Source organism: Choloepus didactylus, chromosome X (assembly GCF_015220235.1).
Source record: "Choloepus didactylus isolate mChoDid1 chromosome X, mChoDid1.pri, whole genome shotgun sequence".
NCBI classification, from domain to species: domain Eukaryota; kingdom Metazoa; phylum Chordata; class Mammalia; order Pilosa; family Megalonychidae; genus Choloepus; species Choloepus didactylus.
In genome coordinates this window covers 49,667,206-49,692,699 of record NC_051334.1, presented here as the reverse complement: position 1 = coordinate 49,692,699, position 25,494 = coordinate 49,667,206, and the positions used below count along the sequence as shown (strand labels likewise).

The 25,494-nt window shown below is 39.0% G+C and overlaps 2 protein-coding genes and 1 pseudogene across 2 annotated transcripts; all 3 read left to right on the top strand.

Moving 5' to 3' along the window:
* Positions 1 to 1,044: 1,044 nt before the first annotated feature.
* Positions 1,045 to 3,215, top strand: LOC119522130 (muskelin-like). The gene is given in 1 exon segment (XM_037820801.1): positions 1,045 to 3,215. A coding segment is annotated over 1 exon segment (1,989 nt). The 3' UTR covers positions 3,034 to 3,215.
* On the top strand, positions 3,066 to 22,110 carry LOC119522129 (annotated as a pseudogene).
* A 1,246-nt stretch (positions 22,111 to 23,356) lies between these two features.
* Positions 23,357 to 24,469, top strand: LOC119522128 (zinc finger protein 182-like). Its single transcript, XM_037820800.1, is given in 1 exon segment — positions 23,357 to 24,469. A coding segment is annotated over 1 exon segment (1,113 nt).
* Positions 24,470 to 25,494: the final 1,025 nt, after the last annotated feature.

The following is a 25,494-nucleotide window of genomic DNA, read 5'->3' as shown; positions in this document are numbered from 1 at the left end:
GTGGAGAGGAATGTCTGGGTTGGCAGGAGATTTTAATTTTAATCATATTTCCCCAACAACAAATTTGATGATGAGGAAAGGATGAGTCTGGCAATTCCTGAATTGATCACACAAACTGAAGGTTTGGGGGCTACACAACACTCAGGTAAGAGACCCTGAATTATAAAAAGCCCCCCCATCTAACTTGCTGCCTTTTTGAAATATTAGCTGAATGAGCATCCCTCTCCAAATTCAAGATTTTATTATTGAATAACTATGGATAATATGAACAATGGTTTTTAAATATGACACTGAAAGCACAAGGAATAAAAGAAATAATAGATAAATTGGAGTTCTTCGAAATTAAAAACTTCAGTGCATCAAAGGACACTATCAGGAGAGTGAAAAGAGAACCCACAGAAAGGGTGAGAAGATTTGCAAATCATATATCTGATAAGGGTATAGAGTCCACAATATATAAAGAACTCTTACAACTCAACAGCAAAAAGACAACCCAATTAAAAAATGGACAAGGCCCTGCCACGCCCTGGTACCTCGCCCACCCTTGGGACCAGGACCAGGAGGGAGGGAGGAAGGGGCGCCGGTGGTGGGTGAGGGAGGACCTGCGAGGCGAGTGCAGCCTCGCTGGCGCCTCATCCAGGACCCAGGCGCTGGCAAGTGCGGAGTTTCTCTCGACTGGCTGAGCCCACCTCTGGTGACTACATTTCAGAAAGCATCAACTTTTCTCGATGGACCCATTCATCAAATGAAATTTTTGTACTATTTTTAAAAGTTTTGTACTTCATCATGGAAAAATATAACCCCCAAAATGACAGTGAGGACATTTGAGAAGGTGATTTAAGGTGTGGGCATTTGAGAAAGTATCCATTCAAATCAGTGAACTGAAGGATAACTATTGAATAGATTAATCTTAAGCATTATTATTTTTAAAACAAGAGGATTTCATCTTGACAGAAAAACAACTTTTATTCAATATGTATTTTCTGAAATTAAAAGAGAGAGAGACAAGAACAGACTTAAAAGAAAATGAAGGGTGCTGACAAGATGGCGGCTGGTGGGACTGTTGCTGTGGCGCCCGAGTGCCGGCTTCTGCCCTATGCGCTACACAAGTGGAGCTCCTTCTCCTCCACTTACCTTCCTGAGAACATTTTAGTGGATAAACCAAATGACCAATCTTCAAGGTGGTCTTCAGAGAGCAACTATCCTCCTCAGTACTTGATTCTGAAGCTTGAAAGGCCTGCTATAGTCCAGAATATCACATTTGGGAAATATGAGAAAACTCATGTCTGCAATTTGAAGAAATTTAAAGTCTTTGGTGGAATGAACGAAGAAAATATGACAGAGCTATTGTCCAGTGGCTTAAAGAATGATTATAATAAAGAAACATTTACTTTGAAGCATAAAATTGATGAACAGATGTTTCCTTGTCGATTCATTAAAATAGTTCCACTATTATCCTGGGGACCCAGCTTTAATTTTAGCATCTGGTATGTTGAGCTGAGTGGCATTGATGATCCTGATGTAGTACAACCCTGTCTCAACTGGTATAGCAAGTAGTACCGTGAACAGGAAGCCATTCGCCTTTGCCTAAAACACTTCCGACAACACAACTATACAGAAGCCTTTGAATCACTGCAAAAGAAAACCAAGATTGCCCTGGAACATCCCATGTTAACAGATCTTCATGACAAACTGGTATTGAAGGGTGATTTTGATGCTTGCGAAGAATTGATTGAAAAAGCTGTAAATGATGGCTTATTCAATCAGTATATCAGTCAGCAGGAATATAAGCCACGATGGAGTCAAATCATTCCCAAAAGCACCAAAGGTGATGGAGAAGATAACCGACCAGGAATGAGAGGGGGCCATCAGATGGTTATTGATGTTCAAACAGAGACTGTTTATTTGTTTGGTGGCTGGGATGGAACACAAGATCTTGCCGACTTCTGGGCGTACAGTGTGAAGGAGAACCAATGGACATGTATCTCTAGAGACACTGAGAAAGAGAATGGTCCTAGTGCCAGATCATGTCATAAAATGTGCATTGACATTCAACGAAGACAGATCTACACTTTGGGGCGGTATTTGGATTCTTCTGTGAGGAACAGCAAATCCCTGAAAAGTGACTTCTATCGTTATGACATTGACACAAACACATGGCTGTTACTAAGTGAGGATACTGCAGTGGATGGAGGACCGAAATTGGTGTTTGATCATCAGAAAAATCGTTGTTTATATGTATTTGGTGGCCAGCGATCGAAGACCTATTTGAATGACTTCTTCAGTTATGATGTGGACCCTGATCATGTAGACATAATATCAGATGGCACCAAGAAAGACTCTGGGATGGTTCCAATGACTGGATTCACACAGAGAGCAACCATTGATCCAGAACTGAATGAAATACATGTTTTATCTGGACTCAGCAAAGACAAGGAAAAGAGGGAAGAAAATGTCAGAAATTCATTCTGGATTTATGACATTGTGAGGAATAGTTGGTCTTGTGTCTATAAGAATGATCAGGCTGCAAAGGATAATCCAAGTAAAAGTCTCCAGGAGGAAGAACCATGTCCAAGATTTGCCCATCAGCTTGTATACGATGAGTTACACAAGGTTCATTATTTATTTGGTGGGAATCCAGGAAAATCCTGCTCTCCAAAGATGAGATTAGATGACTTCTGGTCACTGAAGTTATGTAGACCTTCAAAAGATTACTTACTGAGGCATTGCAAATACCTCATAAGAAAACACAGGTTTGAGGAAAAGGCCCAAATGGATCCCCTTAGTGCTCTGAAATACTTACAAAATGATCTTTATATAACTGTGGATCATTCAGACCCAGAAGAAACAAAAGAGTTTCAGCTCCTAGCTTCAGCTCTGTTTAAATCAGGTTCAGATTTTACAGCTCTAGGCTTTTCAGATGTGGATCACACCTATGCTCAAAGAACTCAGCTCTTTGACACCTTAGTAAATTTCTTTCCTGACAGCATGACCCCTCCTAAAGGCAACCTGGTAGACCTCATCACACTGTAACTGAAGAGTCACTGGACACAGAAATGGAGAACATGAGTCTGCTTTCAGTATTTTGGATTTCAACTTTATTGACTGAAAATTAGGTTGCAGTGATTGAGGACTGCACCAGAATTTTGAAGGGATCTTTATCATCAGAAGTTATAACCCTCTTCCTTCACACCTGACCTCAACCCCATTCTCTTCCCGTTCCTGAATTAGGCTAATAAAGTAAAATTGATAAAAATAAAAAAAAGAAAATGAAGATGCTTAGTAAATAAGCAATGTCATCTCTATTCTGATGAGGATAACTCAGTGATGTTAAATCGTTTCCAAATCCGTGGTTGTGGTCCTAAAGACAAGGCTCTTTTTTGAAGGGACTGATTAAGGGAAATAGGACCTTTTGTGTAACCAACTTACAGTTCTAGAATTTACAATCATTGGCATGAGTGGCTTAAAAGAGAAAATAAAGGAGCTTTCAACTAAATCCAAAACTGCAGTCATCTTTTTTTTTTTATCACTGTGAGTTCAAAGCCTCTTCATAACCATTTTAAAAGAATTGACAACTATTTTAAAAGATTAAAGAAAGGCAGATGTCTGCAAAAAATTCCCCTCCATCAGCCCAGAAGTCTGTTACCTGCAACTCTTTCTGCTGTGCTTCCAACTCCTTCTCCATGTTCAAGTCCTAAGATGGAACTGTCTGCCCAACTATCCAATGGAAGTTTCAGTGCACAGTCACTCACCAACTCCAGGGGCTCAGTGCATACAATTTCATTTCTACTGCAAATTGACCTTACATGGGAGAAAGTTGCCACTGAAGCCCAGGAACTATCTTGATCTGCTGTCAAGGATCTTGTGTGCTCCATTGTTTATCAAAAGTTTCCCGTGTGTGGATTCTTTGGCACGTATGATAAAATTCTTCTCTTTTGCTATGACATGAACTAAGAAAATATTTTGCAGCTGATCATCTCAGCAGAGGAACTACATGAAGGAGACTTAGTAGAAGTTGTTCTTTCAGCTTTGGCCACAGTAGAAGACTTCCAGATTCGTCCACATACCCTCTATGTACATTCTTACAAAACTCCTGCTTTTTGTGATTATTGTGGTGAGATGCTTGGGGATTGGTACATCAGGGACTGAAATGTGAAGGCTGTGGATTAAATTATCACAAACGATGTGCCTTCAAGATTCCAAATAATTGTAGTGGAGTAAGAGAAAGACAGCTGTCAAATGTATCTCTGCCAGGACCAGGCCTCTCAATTCCAAGACCCCTACAGACTGAATGTGTAGCCCCACCCACTGAAGAGTCACATGTTCACCAAGAACCAAGTAAGAGAATTCCTTCTTGGAGTGGTTGGCCAATCTGGATGGAAAAGAGGGTAATGTGCAGAGTAGAAGTTCCACACACATTTGCTGTTCATTCTTATGGCCGTCCTACACTATGCCAGTACTGCAAGCAGTTACTGAAAGGCCTCTTTTGCCAAGGAATGCAGTGTAAAGATTGCAAATTCAACTGTCATAATGCTGTGCATCAAAAGTACCAAGAGACCGCCTTGGAGAGGTTACTTTCAATGGAGAATCTTCAGTCTGGGAACAGATACAGACATACCAATGGGCACTGACAGTACTGACACGAACAGTGATGGTAGCTGTGGCTTGGACAACACAGAAGAGCCATCTCCCCCAGAAGATAAAATGTTCTTCCTGGATCCATCTGATCTTGATGTGGAAAGAGATGAAGAAGCTGTTAAAACAATCAGTCCATCAACAAGCAATAATATTCCACTAATGAGGGTTATACAATCCATCAAGCACACAAAGAGGAAGAGCAGCATGATGGTGAAGGAAGGATGGATGGTGCATTACATCAGCAGGGATAACCTGAGAAAAAGGCATTATTGGAGACTTGATAGCAAATATGTTACATTGTTTCAAAATGAATCTGGATCAAAGTATTATAAGGAAATCCCGCTTTCAAAAATTTTCTGCATATCTGCTCCACGAGATTTCACAATTTCCCAAGGTAGCAACCCACACTGTTTTGAGATCATCACTGATACCATAATATACTTTGTTGGTGAGAATAATGGAGACAGCTCTCACAATCCTGTTTTTGCTGCCACTGGAGTTGGACTTGATGTAGCACAGAGCTGGGAAAAAGCCATTTGTCAAGCTCTCATCCCTGTTACCCCTGAAGCAAGTGTTTGCCTTTCTCAGGGGCAAGGGAAAGATCACAAAGATTTGTCTACCAGTATCTCTGTATCTAATTGTCAGATCCAAGAGAATGTGGACATCAGTTCCATTTACCATATCTTTGCAGATGAAGTGCTTGGTTCTGGCCAGTTTGGAATTGTTTATGGGGAAAAAACTGGGAGGCATGTGGCTATTAAAGTAATTGATAAGATGAGATTCCCCACAAAACAGGAAAGTCATCTCTGTAACGAAGTGGCTATTTTACAGAATTTGCACCATCCTGGGATTGTAAACCTGGAATATACGTTTGAAACCCAAGAAAGAGTCTTTGTAGTAGTGGAAAAGCTGCATGGAGATATGTTAGAAATATTTTATCTAGCGAGAAAAGTCAACTTCCAGAACGAATCACTAAATTTATGGTCACACAGATACTTCTTGCTTTGAGGAATCTACATTTTAAGAATATGGTACACTGTGATTTAAAACCAAAAAATATGCTGCTCACATCAGCAGAGCCATTTCCTCCAGTGAAGCTGTGTGACTTTGGTTTTGAATGCACTATTGGTAAAAAGTCATTCAGGACACCTGTGGTAGGAACTCCTGCACACTTAGCACTTGAAGTTCTGAGGAGCAAAGGTGACAACCATTCTTTGGATATGTGGTCAGGAGTTATCTACCTGAGCCTCAGTGGCACAATTCCATTTAATGAAGATGAAGATATAAATGACCAAATCCAAAATGCTGCATTTATGTACCCACCAAATCCATGGAGGGAAATTTCTGGTGAAGCAACTGATTTTAATTAATAACCTACTTTAAGTGAAGATGTGAAAACGTTACAGTGTTCACAAATCTCTTAGTCATCCCTGGCTACAGGACTATGAGACATGGCTTGATCTTTGTGTACTGGTTTGTATGTATTATGTCCCCCAGAAAAAGCCATGTTCTTTGATGCAATCTTGTGGGGGCAGATATATTAGTGTTGATTAAATTGGAATGTTTGGATTAGGTTGTTTCCATGGAGCTGCACCCCACCCTACAGTGGGTGATAACTCTGACTGGATGATTTCCATGGAGGTGTGGCTCCGCCCATTCAGAATGGGCCTTGATTGGTTTACTAGAGCACTAGTAAATATGCTCTAGCTAGAACTTCTAGTACACTGTTGACTAACAGTAGTGACAGTGGACATCCTTGTCTCATTTCAATCTTTGAGGGAAGGCTTTCAGTCTCTCATCATTGAGTACAATGTTAGCTATGGGTTTTTCATATATTCCCTTTATCATGTTGAGGAAGTTTCCTTCAATTCCTACCTTTTGTGGTGTTTTCAATCAAGAAAGGATGCTGAATTTTGTGGAATGCCTTTTCAGCATCAATCAAGATATTGTGTGATTTTTCCTTTTTGATTTGTTAATGTGTTGTATTATATTAAATGATTTTCTTTTATTGAACCACCTTGCATATGTGGGCTAAAATCCACTTTGTTGTGGCATATAATTCTTTTAATGTGCTGTTGGATTTGATTTGCAAGTATTTTGTTGAGAATTTTTGCATCTATATTCATTAGGGAGATTGGTCTGTAGTTTTCCTTTCTTGTAGTATCTTTATCAGGCTTTGGTATTAGGGTGATATTGGCTTCATAGAATGAGTTAGGTAGTGTTACCTTCATTTTTTTTTTGAAGAGTTCGGGCAGGAATGGTGTTAATTGTTCTTGCAATGTTTGGTAGAATTCCCCTTTGAAGCCATCTGGTCCTGGGCTTTTCTTTGTAGGGAGGTTTTTCGATGAGTGATTAAATTTATTTACTTGTGATTTGTTTGATGATGTCTTCTGTTTCTTCTTGAGTCAGTATAGGTTGTTCGTGTATTTCTAAGAAATTGTCCGCTTCATCTAAGATGTCTAGTTTGGTGGCGTATAGTTGTTCTTAGTGTCCTCTTATGATCTTTTTTATTTCTTCAGGGTCTGTGGTAATGGCCGTCCTCTCCTTTCTGATTTTACGTATTTGCATCTTCTATTTTTTTTAAAATTCAGTTTTATTGAGATATAGTCACATACCATACAAGCATCCACCACAGTGTGCAATCAGTTCTTCACAGTGCCATCATATAGTTGTGCATTCATCACCACAATCAATTTTTGAACATTTTCATTACTCCAAAAAAAAATAAGAATAAGAATAAAAGTTAAAGTAAAAAAGAACACCCAAAACATCCCATCCCTCCACCCCCACCCCCACCCCCCGTTATTCATTTCATTTTTGTCTTCATTGTTCTACTCATCTGTCCTTACACTGGATTAAGGGAGTGTGAGCCGCAAGGTTTTCACAATCACAGGGTCACTGATTGAATCTCTTTACATGTGATTCATTTGTTGAGGTCTTCTGTTTCTTCGCAAGTTAATATAGGTTATTCATGTTTCTAAGAAATTGTCTATTTCATCTACATTGTCTAGTTGTTGGCATACAGTTATTTATAGTATCCTCTTATGATCTTTTTTATTTCTTCAGGGTCTGTGGTAATGACCCCCCTCTTATTTTTTATTTTATTCTCATCATTTCTTTTTTTGACTTTGTCAGTCTAGCTAAGGGTTTGTCAATCTTGTTGATCTTCTCAAAGAACCAACTTTTGGTTTTATTGATTCTCTATATAGTTTTTTTGTTCTCCATTTCATTTATTTCCACTTTAATGTTTGTTATTTCTATTATTCTGCTTGCTTTGGGATTAGTTTGCTGCTCTTTCTCTAGTTTCTTCAGTTGTTCAGTTAGGTCTTTGGTTTTAGCTCTTTCTTCCTTTTTAAAGTAGGTGTTTAGGGCTATAAATTTCCCTCTCAGCATCACATTTGCTGCATCCCATAAATTTTTTTTTAATTTTTAAACTTTATCAAAAAATTAATACAAACAAACAAAAAAACACATTTCCAACAAAACAAAGCAAAGGATTAAGAAAAACAAATAACTTTAAGTAACTGCTTTGCTTCCAACATGTTCCTACCATACCCCAAGAAAACTAATAAACCATATCCAAACAAAGGAATAAGAAAAACAAATAATCTAAAATAACTACATTGCTTCCAACATGTTCCTACCATACCCCAAGAAAATTAACAAACCATACCCATAAGTTTTGATATGTTGTGTTCTTGTTTTCACTCATCTCAAGAAATTTACCAATTTCTCTTGCAATTTCTTCTTTGACCCACTGATTAAGAGTGTGTTGTTTAGCCTCCATATATTTGTGAAGGTTCCAGTTCTCTGGTGGTTATTAATTTTCCACTTCATTCCATTATGATCAGAGAAAGTGTTTTGAATAATTTCAGTCTTTTTAAATTTATTAAGACTTGTTTTGTGCCCTAGCATATGGTCTATCTTGGAGAATGTTCCACGAACACTTGAGAAGAATGTATATCCTGCTGTTTTGGGGTACAATGATTTATGTATGTCTGTTAGGTCTAATTCATTTATCATATTATTTAGGTTCATTTCCTCATTGATCCTCTTTCTAGACGTTCTATATATTGAAGAAAGTGGTGTGTTGAAGTCTCCCACTAAGATTGTAGAAATGTGTATTACTCCCTACTCCCTTCAGTTTTTTTTTATCATCATTTTATTGAGATATATTCACATACCACGCAGTCATACAAAACAAATTGTACTTTCGATTGTTTACAGTACCATTACATAGTTGTACATTCATCACCTAAATCAATCCCTGACACCTTCATTAGCACACACACAAAAATAACAAGAATAATAATTAGAGTGAAAAAGAGCAATTGAAGTAAAAAAGAACACTGGGTACCTTTGTCTGTTTGTTTCCTTCCCCTACTTTTCTACACATCCATCCATAAACTAGACAAAGGGGAGTGTGGTCCTTATGGCTTTCCCAATCCCATTGTCACCCCTCATAAGCTACATTTTTATACAACTGTCTTCGAGATTCATGGGTTCTGGGTTGTAGTTTAATAGTTTCAGGTATCCACCACCAGCTACCCCAATTCTTCAGAACCTAAAAAGGGTTGTCTAAAGTGTGCGTAAGAGTGCCCACCAGAGTGATCTCTCGGCTCGTTTTGGAATCTCTCTGCCACTGAAGCTTATTTCATTTCCTTTCACATCCCCCTTTTGGTCAAGAAGATGTTCTCCATCCCACGATGCCGGGTCTACATTCCTCCCCGGGAGTCATATTCCACGTTGCCAGGGAGATTCACTTCCCTGGGTGTCTGATCCCACGTAGGGGGGAGGGCAGTGATTTCACCTTTCAAGTTGGCTTAGCCAGAGAGAGAGGGCCACATCTGAGCAACAAAGAGGCATTCAGGAGGAGACTCTTAGGCACAAATACAGGGAGGCCTAGCCTCTCCTTTGCAGCAACCGTCTTCCCAAGGGTAAAACTTATGGTAGAGGGCTCAACCCATCAAACCACCAGTCCCCTATGTCTGTGGTCATGTTAGCAACCATGGAGGTGGGGTAGGCGAATACCCCTGCATTCTCCACAGGCTCCTCAAGGGGGCACTACATCTTTTTTTTTTTTTTCCTTGTTTGTCTTTTTTCTTTTTTCTTTTTTTTTTTTTAACTTTCCCTTCTTTTTTAAATCAACTGTATGAAAAAAAAAGTTAAAAAGAAAACAAACATACAATAAAAGAACATTTCAAAGAGACCATAACAAGGGAGTAAGAAAAAGACAACTAACCTAAGATAACTGCTTAACTTCCAACATGTTCCTACTTTACCCCAAGAAAGTTACATAATATAGCAACATTTCAGTGGACTTGTTCCTACTACATCCATCAGAAGTTAACAGACCATAGTCATTTCTGGGCATCCCCAGAACGTTAAATAGCTTATCTGTTCTTCTTGGATTATTGTTCCCCCTTCCTTAATTGCTCTCTACTGCTAGTTCCCCTACATTCTACATTATAAACCATTTGTTTTACATTTTTCAAAGTTCACATTAGTGGTAGCATATAATATTTCTCTTTTTGTGCCTGGCTTATTTCGCTCAGCATTATGTCTTCAAGGTTCATCCATGTTGTCATATGTTTCACCAGATCGTTCCTTCTTACTGCCGCGTAGTATTCCATCGTGTGTATATACCACATTTTATTTATCCACTCATCTGTTGAAGGACATTTGGGTTGTTTCCATCTCTTGGCAATTGTGAATAATGCTGCTATGAACATTGGCGTGCAGATATCTGTTCGTGTCACTGCTTTCCGATCTTCCGGGTATATACCGAGAAGTGCAATCACTGGATCGAATGGTAACTCTATATCGAGTTTTCTAAGGAACCGCCAGACTGACTTCCAGAGTGGCTGAACCATTATACAGTCCCACCAACAATGAATAAGAGTTCCAATTTCTCCACATCCCCTCCAGCATTTGTAGTTTCCTGTTTGTTTAATGGCAGCCATTCTAACCGGTGTTAGATGGTATCTCATTGTGGTCTTAATTTGCATCTCTCTAATAGCTAGTGAAGCTGAACATTTTTTCATGTGTTTCTTGGCCATTTGTATTTCCTCTTCAGAGAACTGTCTTTTCATATCTTTTGCCCATTTTATAATGGGGCTGTCTGTACTATTGTCATTGAGTTGTAGGATTTCTTTGTATATGCAAGATATCAGTCTTTTGTCAGATACATGGTTTCCAAAAATTTTTTCCCATTGAGTTGGCTGCCTCTTTACCTTTTTGAGAAATTCCTTTGAGGTGCAGAAACTTCTAAGCTTGAGGAGTTCCCATTTATCTATTTTCTCTTTTGTTGCTTGTGCTTTGGGTGTAAAGTCTAGGAAGTGGCCTCCTAATACAAGGTCTTGAAGATGTTTTCCTACATTATCTTCTAGGAGTTTTATGGTACTTTCTTTTATATTGAGATCTTTGGTCCATTTTGAGTTAATTTTTGTGTAGGGGGTGAGGTAGGGGTCCTCTTTCATTCTTTTGGATATGGATATCCAACTCTCCCAGCCCCATTTGTTGAAAAGACCATTATGGCTCAGTTCGGTGACTTTGGGGGCCTTATCAAAGATCAGTCGGCCATAGATCTGAGGGTCTATCTCTGAATTCTCAATTCGATTCCATTGATCTATATGTCTGTCTTTGTGCCAGTACCATGCTGTTTTGGCAACTGTGGCTTTATAATAAGCTTCAAAGTCAGGGAGTGTAAGTCCTCCCACTTCGTTTTTCTTTTTTAGAGTGTCTTTAGCAATTCGAGGCATCTTCCCTTTCCAAATAAATTTGATAACTAGCTTTTCCAAGTCTGCAAAGTAGGTTGTTGGAATTTTGATTGGGATTGCATTGAATCTGTAGATGAGTTTGGGTAGAATTGACATCTTAATGACATTTAGCCTTCCTATCCATGAACATGGGATATTTTTCCATCTTTTAAGGTCCCCTTCTATTTCTTTTAGTAGAGTTATGTAGTTTTCTTTGTATAGGTCTTTTACATCTTTGGTTAAGTTTATTCCTAGGTACTTGATTTTTTTAGTTGCTACTGAAAATGGTATCTTTTTCTTGAGTGTCTCTTCAGTTTGTTCATTTCTAGCATATAGAAACATTACTGACTTATGTGCATTAATCTTGTATCCCGCTACTTTGCTAAATTTGTTTATTAGCTCTAGTAGGTGTATCGTTGATTTCTCAGGGTTTTCTAGATATAAGATCATATCATCTGCAAACAATGACAGTTTTACTTCTTTTCCAATTTGGATGCCTTTTATTTCTTTGTCTTGCCGGATTGCCCTGGCTAGCACTTCCAGCACAATGTTGAATAACAGTGGTGACAGCGGGCATCCTTGTCTTGTTCCTGATCTTAGAGGGAAGGCTTTCAGTCTCTCACCATTGAGTACTATGCTGGCTGTGGGTTTTTCATATATGCTCTTTATCATGTTGAGGAAGTTTCCTTCAATTCCTACCTTTTGAAGTGTTTTTATCAAAAAGGGATGTTGGATTTTGTCAAATGCTTTTTCAGCATCTATTGAGATGATCAATTGATTTTTCCCTTTCGAGTTTTTAATGTGTTGTAATACATTGATTGTTTTTCTTATGTTGAACCATCCTTGCATGCCTGGAATGAACCCCACTTGGTCATGGTGTATGATTTTTTTAATGTGTCTTTGGATTCGATTTGCAAGTATTTTGTTGAGGATTTTTGCATCTATATTCATTAGGGAGATTGGCCGGTAGTTTTCCTTTTTTGTAGCATCTTTGCCTGGTTTTGGTATTAGATTGATGTTAGCTTCATAAAATGAGTTAGGTAGTGTTCCATTTTTTTCAATGTTTTGAAAGAGTTTGAGTAAGATTGGTGTCAGTTCTTTCTGGAAAGTTTGGTAGAATTCCCCTGTGAAGCCATCTGGCCCTGGGCATTTATTTGTGGGAAGATTTTTGATGACTGATTGGATCTCTTTGCTTGTGATGGGTTGGTTGAGTTCTTCTATTTCTTCTCTGGTCAGTCTAGGTTGTTCATATGTTTCCAGGAAATTGTCCATTTCTTCTACATTATCCAGTTTGTTGCCATACAGTTGTTCATAATATCCTCTTATAATTTTTTTAATTTCTTCAGGATCTGCAGTTATGTCACCTTTTTCATTCATTATTTTGTTTATATGGGTCTTCTCTCTTTTTGATTTTGTCAGTCTAGCTAGGGGCTTGTCAATCTTGTTGATCTTCTCAAAGAACCAACTTTTGGTGATATTTATCCTCTCTATTGTTTTTTTGTTCTCTATGTCATTTATTTCTGCTTTAATCCTTGTTATTTCTTTTCTTGTACTTGGTTTAGTATTGGTTTGCTGTTCATTTTCTAGCTTCTTCAGTTGATCCATTAGTTCTTTGATTTGGGCTCTTTCTTCCTTTTTAATATATGCGTTTAGTGCTATAAATTTCCCCCTTAGCACTGCTTTTGCTGCATCCCATAGGTTTTGGTATGTTGTGTTCTCATTTTCATTCGTCTCTATATATTTAGCAATTTCTCTTGCTATTTCTTCTTTAACCCACTGATTGTTTAGGAGTGTGTTGTTTAACCTCCAGGTATTTGTGAATTTTCTAAGTCTCTGATGGTTATTGACTTCTAATTGTATTCCATTGTGGTCAGAGAATGTGCTTTGAATAATTTCAATCTTTTTAAATTTATTGAGGCTTGTTTTATGTCCCAGCATATGATCTATTCTGGAGAAAGTTCCGTGAGCACTAGAAAAGTATGTGTATCCTGGTGATTTGGGATGTAATGTCCTGTAGATGTCTGTTAAATCTAATTCATTTATCAGATTGTTTAGGTTTTCAATTTCCTTATTGGTCTTCTGTCTGGTTGATCTATCTATAGGAGGGAGTGATGTGTTGAAGTCTCCCACAATTATTGTGGAAACATCAATTGCTTCCTTTAGTTTTGCCAGTGTTTCTCTCATGTATTTTGTGGCACCTTGGTTGGGTGCATAGACATTTTCGATTGTTATTTCTTCTTGCTGAATTGCCCCTTTTATTAGTATGTAGTGGCCTTCTTTGTCTCTCAAAACATCCCTGCATTTGAAGTCTATTTTATCTGAGATTAATATTGCTACACCTGCTTTCTTTTGGCTGTAGCTTGCATGAAATATTTTTTTCCATCCTTTCACTTTCAGTTTCTTTGTGTCCCTGTGTCTAAGATGAGTCTCTTGTATGCAACATATTGATGGTTCATTTTTTTTGATCCATTCTGCGAATCTATATCTTTTAATTGGGGAGTTTAATCCATTTACATTCAACGTTAAAACCGTGAAGGCATTTCTTGAATCGGCCATCTTATCCTTTGGTTTATGTTTGCCATATTTTTCCCTCTCTCTATTAATATCCTTTATTGTACCCATACCGAATCTCTTTAGTACTGAACCTTTCTCCAAGTCTCTCTGTCCTGTCTTTGTTTCTCTGTCTGTAGGGCTCCCTTTAGTATCTCCAGTAGGGCAGGTCTCTTGTTAGCAAATTCTCTCAGCATTTCTTTGTCTGTGAAAAATTTAAGCTCTCCCTAAAATTTGAAGGAGAGCTTTGCTGGATAAAGTATTCTTGGCTGGAAATTCCTCTCACTCAGAATTTTAAATATATCGTGCCACTGCCTTCTTGCCTCCATGGTGGCTGCTGAGTAGTCACTACTTAGTCTTATGCTGTTTCCTTCGTATGTGGTGAATTGCTTTTCTCTTGCTGCTTTCAGAACTTGCTCCTTCTCTTCTATGTTTGACAGTGTGATTAGTATATGTCTCGGAGTGGGTTTTTTTGGATTTATTCTATTTGGGGTTCGCTGAGCATTTATGATTTGTGTATTTATGTTGTTTAGAAGATTTGGGAAGTTTTCCCCAACAATTTCTTTGAATACTCTTCCTAGACCTTTACCCTTTTCTTCCCCTTCTGGGACACCAATGAGTCTTATATTCGGACGTTTCATATTATCTATCATATCCCTGAGGTCCATTTCGAGTTTTTCAATTTTTTTCCCCATTCTTTCTTTTATGCTTTCATTTTCCATTCTGTCATCTTCCAGGTCACTGATTCTTCGTTCAACTTCCTCTAGTCTTGTACTATGAGTGTCCAGAATCTTTTTAATTTGGTCAACAGTTTCTTTAATTTCCATAAGATCATCCATTTTTTTATTTAGTCTTGCAATGTCTTCTTTATGCTCTTCTAGGGTCTTCTTGATTTCCTTCATATCCCGTACTATGGTCTCATTGTTCATCTTTAGTTCTTTGAGTAGCTGCTCTAGGTGCTGTGTCTCTTCTGGTCTTTTGATTTGGGTGCTTGGGCTTGGGTTATCCATATCGTCTGGTTTTTTCATATGCTTTATAATTTTCTGTTGTTTTTGGCCTCGTGGCATTTGCTGAACTTGATAGGGTTCTTTTAGGGTTTGTAGACCTATTGAAGTCCTTATCTCTAATTTATCAGATCTACAGCTTCGTGGAGTACAGTTTCTCTAACTAACCAGCAGGTGGCGTCCACGAGCCACCTGTTCTCCACAAGCCAGTTCTCCCCTGCTTAGCCTTTTTGGTGAGTGGGGGAGTGAGTCTTGTGGGGCCCAATTGGTGTACCAAGCTTGCGTGTGTAGTTGGTGTTGCCTGCCCTGTATGTGGGGCGTGTTTCTGGGCAGTCGGGGAGGGGGGGTGGCCCTAACAATCAAATCTCCCTGATGATCCTAGAGTTTTAAAGCTGTTGCAATAGTCTAATCCTTCAGTTCAGTCGTGCCACAGTTTGTCTCTGCCACTGACCCACAAGTCTTTGGTATTGGCGTATGGCTCCTGAGACTTGCAAGTGGGCCCCTCTTCCAGGCTGTGCACCCCGGGTCCTCTGTTGAGGGATGACTGTGTTATGTCACAGGTGAGTGCCGTCCCCCCAGGGCAGTTCTGGGCTGCTGGGCTGTGTAGGGAGGCTCCCAGTCTGCTCAAATGATGGCTGAATGGGGCTTTGTTAATTCACACTGCTCCACCTTCCCAGCTCTGGGACATTCAGCTGAGGTTGCAGGGAAGGCTAATGTCCACGCCCAGTTTTGTGGTGTGTGCCTGTTATTTGAAGCACTTCCGTCACACTGGGTTGTCTGGGGCAGCTCTGGGCTATGGGGCTGGCGATGGGCAGGAGTGTTTCCTGTCCACCAGGATGGTGGCTGTGAGCGGACACCCCCCTTTTCTTGGGAAGTTGTGTTGTTTAGTGAATTTTCTCAGCCACTGGATTATTGCCTTTTGTCTCAGAGCTCTCTTAGTTCTGCTCTTGACTTGACGTGCCCAAATTGCAATTCTTTGAAGCTTTCTGTATTGGGCTTCTTAGAGTAATTGTTTTACAAAAAGAAAAAGGGATTGAAAAAGAAAAAAAAAAAGGGCCCTCCTCAGAGATCTAATGGGTTATTGAAATGCTAAGAGACAAAGCAATCAGGGCATTCAAGGAAAGGTCCACAGGGCAGAGAGATCAGCTTTTCTTCGGGATTTGCATATGCGCCTCAGGGCCTGAGCTCTGCCCTTCCCCTTTCTATGTTCACCAGAACTCCAAAAATCCTCCGCTTTTATTTTGGAGTTTTTCGTGTTGTTTTTTTTCTATGCCTGTCTCCTCTCTGCTGGGCTGGCTGCTCTCAGATTCTCTGGTGTCTGGTCTCAGTCTATCTATGGTTGGAGTTTGGATCAGTAGAATGAGTTTCCGATAAGGGCTGCCACTCCAGTTCTCCCTTCTCCTTCTCGGAGCTGACAGCCCCTCCTCCCACGGGACTGAGCCTGGCAGGGAGGGGCGTGGGTCCCCTGGCCACAAAAACTTACAGATTTCGCTGATCTCAGCAGTTCCACGTTTTCATGAGTGTTGTATGAAGTATGCCCAAAGACAGATTGCTCTGTGGTGTCCAGTCCACGCAGTTCCTGGCTTTTTACCTACTTTCCTGGAGGAGTAACTAAAACTTGTCCCTTCAGTTTTGCCAGTGTTTGCCTTATGTACTTTGGAGCACCTTTATTAGGTATAAATTAATCATAAATATTTATGATTATTATTTCTTTTTTGTTAATTGTCCCTTATATTATTATATAGTGTTCTTCTTTGTCTTGTGTAACATTTTTGCATTTAAAGTCTATTTTATCTTATATTAGTATAGCTACCCCAGCTTTGGTTTTTTTTTTTTTTTTTTGGTTATTGCTTCTGTGGTATATCTTTTCCCATCCATTTACTTCCTTTTGGTCTAAAATGAGTCTCTTATATTTGTTTCTTTGAGTCTAAAATGAGTATCTTGTAAACAGCATATAGATGGATCATATTTTTTTTATCCATTCTGCTAATCTGTGTGTTTTGATTGGATAGTTTAATCCATTAACATTCAATGTTATTTCTGTAAAAGTGTCCTTACTTCAACCATTTTACCCCTTGGCATTTATTTTTCAGATCTAGTATTTTTCTCTCTGTATCCTTTTAGTTGCCTTTACTGATAATCATCACTTCTAGACTCTCCTCCAAACCTGTCTCTACTGTCTTTTTCTTTCAGCTGGCAGAACTCCTTTTAGTATTTCTTGCAGGGCAGGTCTCTTGTTAACGAGTTCTCTCAGAATTTTTTTATCTGTGAAAATTTTAAACTCTCACTTTTGAAGGACAACTTTGCTTGATAAAGAATTATTAGCTGGCAAATTTTCTCTTTAAGTATCTTAAATATATCGTACTACTGCCTTCTCGCCTCCATGGTATCTGATGAGTAGTCAGCACTTAGTCTTAGGTGGCTTCCGTTGTATGTGGTGAATTGCTTTTATCTTGCTGCTTTCGGGATTCTCTCTTTCTCTTCAGCTTTTGACACTCTGATTAGTATGTGTCTTGCATTGGATTAATTCTATTTGGAGAATGTTGGGCTTTGATTTGCATAATTGTGTCATTTATAAGGGTTGGGAAGTTTTCTGTAATTATCTCCTTAAATAATCTTCCTGGACCTTTACTCTTCTCTACTCCTTCTGGGAAACCTATGATTCTTTTATTTGTGTTCTTTTTGTTGTCAATCATTTTCCTGCGATCATTTCAAATTTTTCCATTTTTTTCATCATTTGTTCTTTTGTATGTTCAAATTTGGTTGTCCATCCTCTAGTTCACTTATTTTTATTTCTGCCTCTTCAAATTTGATCTACGGTATCTTTTATTTCTGTAAGATCTGCCATTTTTTCTGCATATTCTTTCAAATTTTTCATTATGCTCTTCTAGTGTCTTCTTGATATCCTTTATCTTTTTAACCATCTCACTGAAGTTATTTAGGAAACTTGTTTGAACATTTTTGATTAGTTGTTCCAAATTCTGTATCTCCTCCAACTTTTTTATTTCATTGCTTAGCTTGGCCATTTCTTCATGTGCCCTGTGATTTTTTATTGGTTTCTTGGCATCTGATTATCTTGATAAGACGACTTTGAAAGTTGGTTTTCCTCTCTTGTCTAAGATTCTGTTGTTGCTTGGGTTTGTGTTGAAGGTCTCCTTTGGCACTTGGTTTGTTAGTAATTCCTAGCCAAACCATGGCCAGGGTCTCACATGGGATGCAACCCCTTTCAGAAGGCTCTTGGAGGTTGGACAGAAAAGAGCTTGCCAGATTGCACTTTCCCAGTCTTTCCAGCAGATGGCACTCTTGGGCCACCTATGCCCCACAACCCAGCCTCTCCCTGACTGCAGCAGCTCACTGGGCAGGGTCCAGATCAGGTCAAAGTCCAGTACAAGGCTGTGGGCCCCAGAGGGTTGCCCTTTCCAGCCAACTGTTAGCTCAGGACTGATCTGCTTCTCCCTCTTTTCCCATGGGGAGGGCTTCCCTGTCTCTCCCAGGTCCTAGCATACTGGAAGCTTCCCGTCCCAGGGATGGGAGATGGGCACTATGCATCATGACGAAGACTCTGCTTGTGGGTACAATCGAGCTGGTGGTTCCCAGACTCCTGCATGGAAGACTCCAGGCTACAGGACGGAGAGGGTCAACTTTACCGATCAGCAGGCAGCCCCAAAGTACGCTTTGTTTCGCCGACCAGCAAGATGCAGGCTGGTGCACAGTGGCCTCAGGGGTTGGGGAATGGCGCCTTGCATCACAATGCAGCCCCCTCCCTAATCCTGCCTCTCCACCCGTGTGAGCAGCTGAGCCATGAGTGCCCTGGTTCCCCATGTAGAAAGGATCAAGCCTGCAGGACCCAGAGGGTCTCCCTCACTGGCCAGCTATCAGATCAGCACTGCTCTGTGTCCCCCTCTCTTCCCGAGGAGGGGACTTCCCCATCTCTCCTAAGTCCAGGTGCCCACAGCATCCAACTTCAGGGATGGGGGTGAGCACTGGGCACTGCAGCAGGGTCCCTGTTTGTGGATATAATCAAATCTGCTGTCTCCTGGCCTCCTGTGTGGAAAGACTATGCTGTAGGACTGAGAAGGTTAACTTCATCAGCCAGCAGCTGAAGGAGGAGTGCTTCACTCTTTTGATGCCTGGTCCAGCTGGTGCACAGCCACCAGCCACAGGGGTGGTCGTGATTGAGTCCACTCACCTCTATTTCTCAGTTGTAGTGTCTCTGCTTTTTCATCCAGCTTTTCCTTAGATATTGTACTGGACCTTCTCTGGTCACCCAAGCCCCAGAACTGCTGCTTTGGACAGTTTCTACCTCTTCTCTAATTGTGGAGGAGTGAGTTCTGCCTGTCCTTATTCTGCCATCTTCTTGGAAGTCCTCTGCCCATTTTAAAAACATCTATTTTGTCATTTTTTCTTCTTACTACGGAAGTGATACAGAAGTGGCACAAAAATACAAACTCTAGAGGAATGTACAATATAAAAAGGGAAAATATCCCATTATCTCATATCACCACTTATTCCAGATAACCAATTCTATGGTGAGAATTTAATTAATTTCCATCTGTCTGTTTTCTCTTTATATATACATATACATATACACATGTAGTTAACATAAGTCTTTTGTTAAAATTTGCTCATAATATACAAACTGTTTTGCAACTTGCTGTTTTCTGTTTATATAATGATATTGATAATGGCAGTAGTAGTGATGATAATGATAATACAAATGATGATAATGATAATAGAAGTGGCAGTAATAGGAGCTAACATGTAATGAGCTTGCAGTGTGCTTGGTACTGTAAAGTGATTGATTTTACACTCATGACCACCTTTAATCCTCACAACAATTTTATGAAGTAGATACCCTTATTATCAACATTTTATGTACGAGGGAACTTAGTGCCAAAGTGGATAAGCAAGTGGCATGGGGTTGCACAGCTGGTCACTTTTGTCCCTACACAATGAATCCCTACTGATAGGAGATATTTTAATATCAGGACTGTTTTGGTTTGCTAAAGCTGCCCAAATGCAATATACCAGAAATGGGTTGGCTTTTAACAATGGGGATTTATTAAGTTAAAAGTTATAAGGCCATGAAAATGTCCAAATTAAGGCATCAACGTGAGTAAACCTTCTCTGAAGACAGGCTGCCGGCATCTGGGGTTCCTCTGTCACATGGGAAGGCACATGGTGACGTCTGCTGGTCCTTCTCTACTGGGTTCTGTGGCTCTCTCTCTCTCAGCTCCTGTGGGTCCGTCTTCCTTCTCTGGGTGTTTCTTTCTCTGCTGTCTCTCCAAATGTCTCTATCTTTTATCTTCTCATAAAGGACTCCAGTAAAGGATTAAGACCCACCTTGAATGGGCTGGGTCACATCTCAATTGAAATAGACTAACCAAAAGGTCCCACACACAATAGGTTTGCCCCCACAAGAATGGAATAATAGAACATAGTCTTTTCTGGGGTACATAATAGATTCAAACCAGCAAAAGGACATAGAGATATTTTTAACAGCTGTAGATTTTTCTCTTGTGTGCATGTGCCAGGATTTATTTAATCAACTCCGTATTGAAGGACTTCTGTGTAGTTTCAGTTGCAGCATGATGGCGATCTCTCTTATCTGTTTTTTTTTTACTGTGGTGAGAATTTCTAGAATTTCTGGTTCAAAGGTGGGCACGTTTTGAACTTTTATAGACATTGCCAGATTGCCTTTTGAAAAGTCTTGTACAAGTTTACTCTCCATTAATAATGAATGAAAATACCCTTTCTAATCCTTTTGTCATATTTTTATCCTTGCTGTTTGATAGCTGAAAATATCTTATTTTTAATTTAATTATCAATGAGGTTGAGTATCTTTCCATATTTTTTTCCTTTTTGTATTTCTTTTGTGAATTGTTCTTTTGCATATGGTGCTCTTTTTTCCTGTGGGGTTTTTAAATCATTGTCTTAATGATTTTTTTCTTTTCAACTCTTTATGGAACTTAGATAAAAATATTTTGGGGTAGACTTTTTATTGAGGTATAAAATACAGAGAAAAGTGTATAAAGTGTAGTTTGATAAATTTCCACAAATTGAAACACCTATGTAACCAGTACTTGGATCAAGAAACAGGAAATGACTAGCTACCCAGAAACCTCCTTTATGCCACTTCTAATCACTATCCCTGATTAACGTGTTACCACTTTATGATTTTTATCACCATAGATTATTTTTCCTGTTCTTGAATATCATATAAATGGTATCATACATTATGTACTCTTTTGGATCTGGCTTGTTTCGCTCATCATACTGTTTCTGAGATTCATTCACATTATTTTGCATATCAGTAGTTTGTTCTCTTTCCATTATAGTATACTATTTCATCATGTATGTATGTATGTATATTGCAATTGTTAATCCATTCTGCTGATGGATATTTCCATTTTGGGCTGTTACAAATGATACTTCCATGAGTATTCTTGTACATTTCTTTTGGTGAACATATTGTGCATTTCTATTGGATGTATACCTAGGAGAGAGATTGCTTGTTCATAGGATATGGGTATGTTCAGCTTTAGTAGATTCTGCCAAACTATTTTCTAAAGCGAGTATACTGTTTTACTCCCACCAACAGTGTACCAGTTGCCCCACATTCTTGTCAACATTTGGGTTGTTGGTATTAATTTTAGCCATTCTGTTGGTATGTTATGGTATCTTGTTGTGGTTTAAGTTTGCATTTCTCTGATGACTAATGATGTTGAGCACCTTTTCATGTTTACTGGCCATTTGGATATCCTCTTTTATGAAGTGTCTGTTCAAATATTTTTCTACTATTTCTATTGAATTACTAGCTTTTCCTTGATGATTTGTGGAAGTTCTTTATAGTTTCTATATTATAAAAGTCTCTTGCTATTGTAAAACCTTGGAGAAGGCTTTTTTGAAATTATTAAACAGTAGTTTCTCTCTGAAGAATATTCCCTCCTTCTTAAAAAATATTACTTTAATTTCTACCAAACTGATTGAACAGAAGTATGCAATTATAGGAGTTGGTGTCATTTGAAGATGTGGCTGTGGACTTCACCCAGGAGGAGTGGAGTCAACTGGATCCTACTCAGAGGACCCTGTACAGAGATGTGATGCTAGAGATCTATAGCCATCTGGTCTCTCTGGGTGAGGACGTCTTCCCTGAGTAATTCACAGTGTACCCAATAGATAACTTTCCACCTCTGAAGTGCTTCAATACTTTGACTTCAAGCTCCAGGAATTAAAGATTCCTAATTCCTCTTAGACTGAACAAGGTGTTTGTATTTTCATCTTCCGTGTGAAACTTAGCCTCATTAAAATGTACCTTCCTAATTATTTTGAGGCCCTGAAGCCCACACAGATATGCTGAAGTCTTGTATCATTTTCCATTATAGGGTATCGTGTTACCAAACCAGATGTAATTGCCTCATTGGAGAAAGGAGGACTTTGGATAATAGAGAGAGAAATCCCAACTTCAAGTTGTATAGGTAAGTGGGTAAGAAGTAAACAGATGGGAGATAATGAGAGTAAGAATGCAGTAGGTCAGTGAGGGCTAGACATCTTTGAAAGTTCACAGATATCTTCCTAAGGGATATAGGCCTTTGGTGTCAACTTCACATTGTTAGTTTGGTTAGTGATTGTCACAATAATCTTGGAATGAGTTGATGAGGAACTCATCTACAATCTTGCCTAATCTTTCTGCTGCTTCTCTTGGTCATCTCAGTTGTTTTCAGCCTTCCTGAAAAGCTGTCTTCATTCTATTTTAGCCACCCCACCCCTACCCTAAATCCTGAATCACCTACCCTTCTAATATCTTTTCTTACTCATGGCTCCCTAAGTCAATTTTCAGCTTTTTTCTCCCCAATTTTAAGGTATCTTTCTTAAACAAAGTCACTTATGTTCATTATTACTTTCCTGTTCCAGTTTCTATTAGAGCAGTTTGTTCTTTTTCTTCAAGGTCAGCATATAAGAGAGACATGCACTTGGAATTTCTTTCTGACTGGTATCTAGACCTAAAAGAAAATAAAAGTCAACCCTACCAGAGGCCTGCTTCTGACAAAAGTGTATTCACAGAGTATGGTTTATTATTCTTCCTAGAAGTCTGTCGAGTTGATGATCAGCTGGAGAGGCACCAGAAAAACCCAAGCAGACACTTAAGGCAAGCTATGTCCATTAACAAGAAGACTGTGACTAAGGAGAGAGGTCATGAATGTAATGGATTTGTAAACTCACTTCCTCAGAGCACATGGGTGATTTCTTCTGTACAAATACCCTATATATAAGTCATATGGGAAAAGTTTTAAAGATAGTTTAGGCTTATTCAGTCATAACAGAAGCTTTGCACCACAGAAATGTTATGAATGTAATGGATGTGAGAAATTTTTAATTCATGGCAGGCCTGAGAAGAATAATGGAATGAAACCCCATGACCATAATGAGTATGGGAGAAGCCTTAATCGTAACTCATCCTTTGTTCAGCCTAATATAACTCAGCCTAGAGAGGAACCCTATGAATGTGCTAAGTACAGAAAAACCCTCAGTAAGAATTCACTCCTTATTGTTCATCAGATCACTCATAGAGGAAAGAAACCCTATGAATGTACAGAATGTGGAAAAGCCTTCAACAAGAAGGTACACCTCAGTGTGCATGAGAAAACACACACAGGAGAGAAACCCTTTGAATGTAATGAATGTGGCAAATCCTTCAGACAGAAATCCTCACTGCATGTACATCAGAGAACTCATACAGGAGAGAAACCATATGGATGCAATGAATGTGGCAAAGCCTACCGAGAAAAGACAAAGCTCATCATACATCAGAGAACTCACACAGGAGAGAAACCCTATGAATGTTCTGAATGTGGGAAAACCTTCAATCAAAAGGGACACCTCAGTATACATCAGAAAATGCACACAGGAGAGAAACCCTGTGAATGTAATGACTGTAGCAAATCCTTCAGAGAGAAATCGACACTGCGTAGACATCAAAGAACTCATACAGGAGAGAAACCTTATGTGTGTTCAGACTGTGGAAGAGCCTTCACCCTTAAGTTGAGTCTCAGTGCTCATCATAGAATTCATACAGGAGAAAAAACTGATGGATGTACTGTGTGTGGGAAAGTCTTTTCCTGAAAGTCATATCTCATGTTACATCGGAGAGCTCATACAGGAGAAAAATGTGAGAAATCCTATGAATGCAATGAATGCGAGAAAGCTTTCATTCAGAAATCATATCTCATTATTCATCAGAGAGTTCACACTGGGGAGAAACCCTATGAATGTAATGTATGTGAGAAAGCTTTCTCCCAGAAATCATATCTCATTATACATCAAAGAATTCATACAGGAGAGAAACCGTATAAATGTAGTAAGTGTAGTAGAGCCTTCAGAGAGAAGTCAAAACTCACTGTACATCAGAGAACTCATGTAGAAGAGCCAACCTATGACTGTCCTGAATATGAGAAAAACCTTCCAGAAGTTAAATCACCTGCTGGATTAAAGAACTCAGAGAGAAGAGAAACCTTATGAACTGACAATGAAAAATCCTTCATAGAAAAGCCTAAGCATTTACAGTACATCAGAAATCTCAGAAACCCTGATAATTTAATTACTTCATTAATTTACTCATTTAGAAATACATGAGTATCTTCCAGGAGCTGCAGCACCACACTGAGTAAGACAGAAAAAGGTGAGGTGGGGATCATGCTTTAGTTAGGATGGTTGGGGAGCCTCTCATTTGAGCTGAGAACTGAAAAATAAAGTGCCAGTCATAGTAAAGGGAAGAGTATTCCAGGCAGAAGGAATTCCAAAGTCCTGAAGCAAAAAACTTTGCAATTGTTATTGCTATTGTAGGTGTATATTGAATGGTCATTTTACATAGGAGAGGTCATTAAAGACTGAAATCTTTTGAAGTCTTGAGTATATAAGATCCTTCAATTTGAAATCAAACCTCACTGTTAATCTGGGAAACCCTATTTAATTAATTTCAATAAGCATAGTCCCATGGAAATGATATAAGGGAAGTAAATTTCCATATTTAGTAGCAAACTCAAAAAATTAATAAAATCCATTGTTAAGAGCTGTTTTTTCATCTCTCATAGTGCAGAATAAATTGACATCTATGAGAAAACAAAGATTACCAAATGATAAAAAGTTACAGATTTAAAGATAACCGCTAAAGGAACAGCAACAAAAATATACTGTAAATGTTCCAAATTATTAGAAAGGAAACACGATCAGGGCAATGTAAAGAAAATAATACTGAGACATCAAATCGAGTTCTCAGATGTAGCAGTAGCAGATGATATTGCCAGCATTTCCTCCCAAGCTCTTTCTGTGTGCATGATTTTGGCTGTGTTTCTCTGTGTATTCCCTGCCTGTTTCTGAGCTTGAACATGTAGCCTTCCCAGAAATACTATGAACTACCTGATAGGCTTTTTTTTTTTTAATTTTTATTTTTTAATTATCATGGCATCCATTTGAAATTTTGACCTGGGCGTGGAATAACTTTCCTCTCCCGCACCCTGCTAAGCTGTCTTCCTTTGGTCCAACAG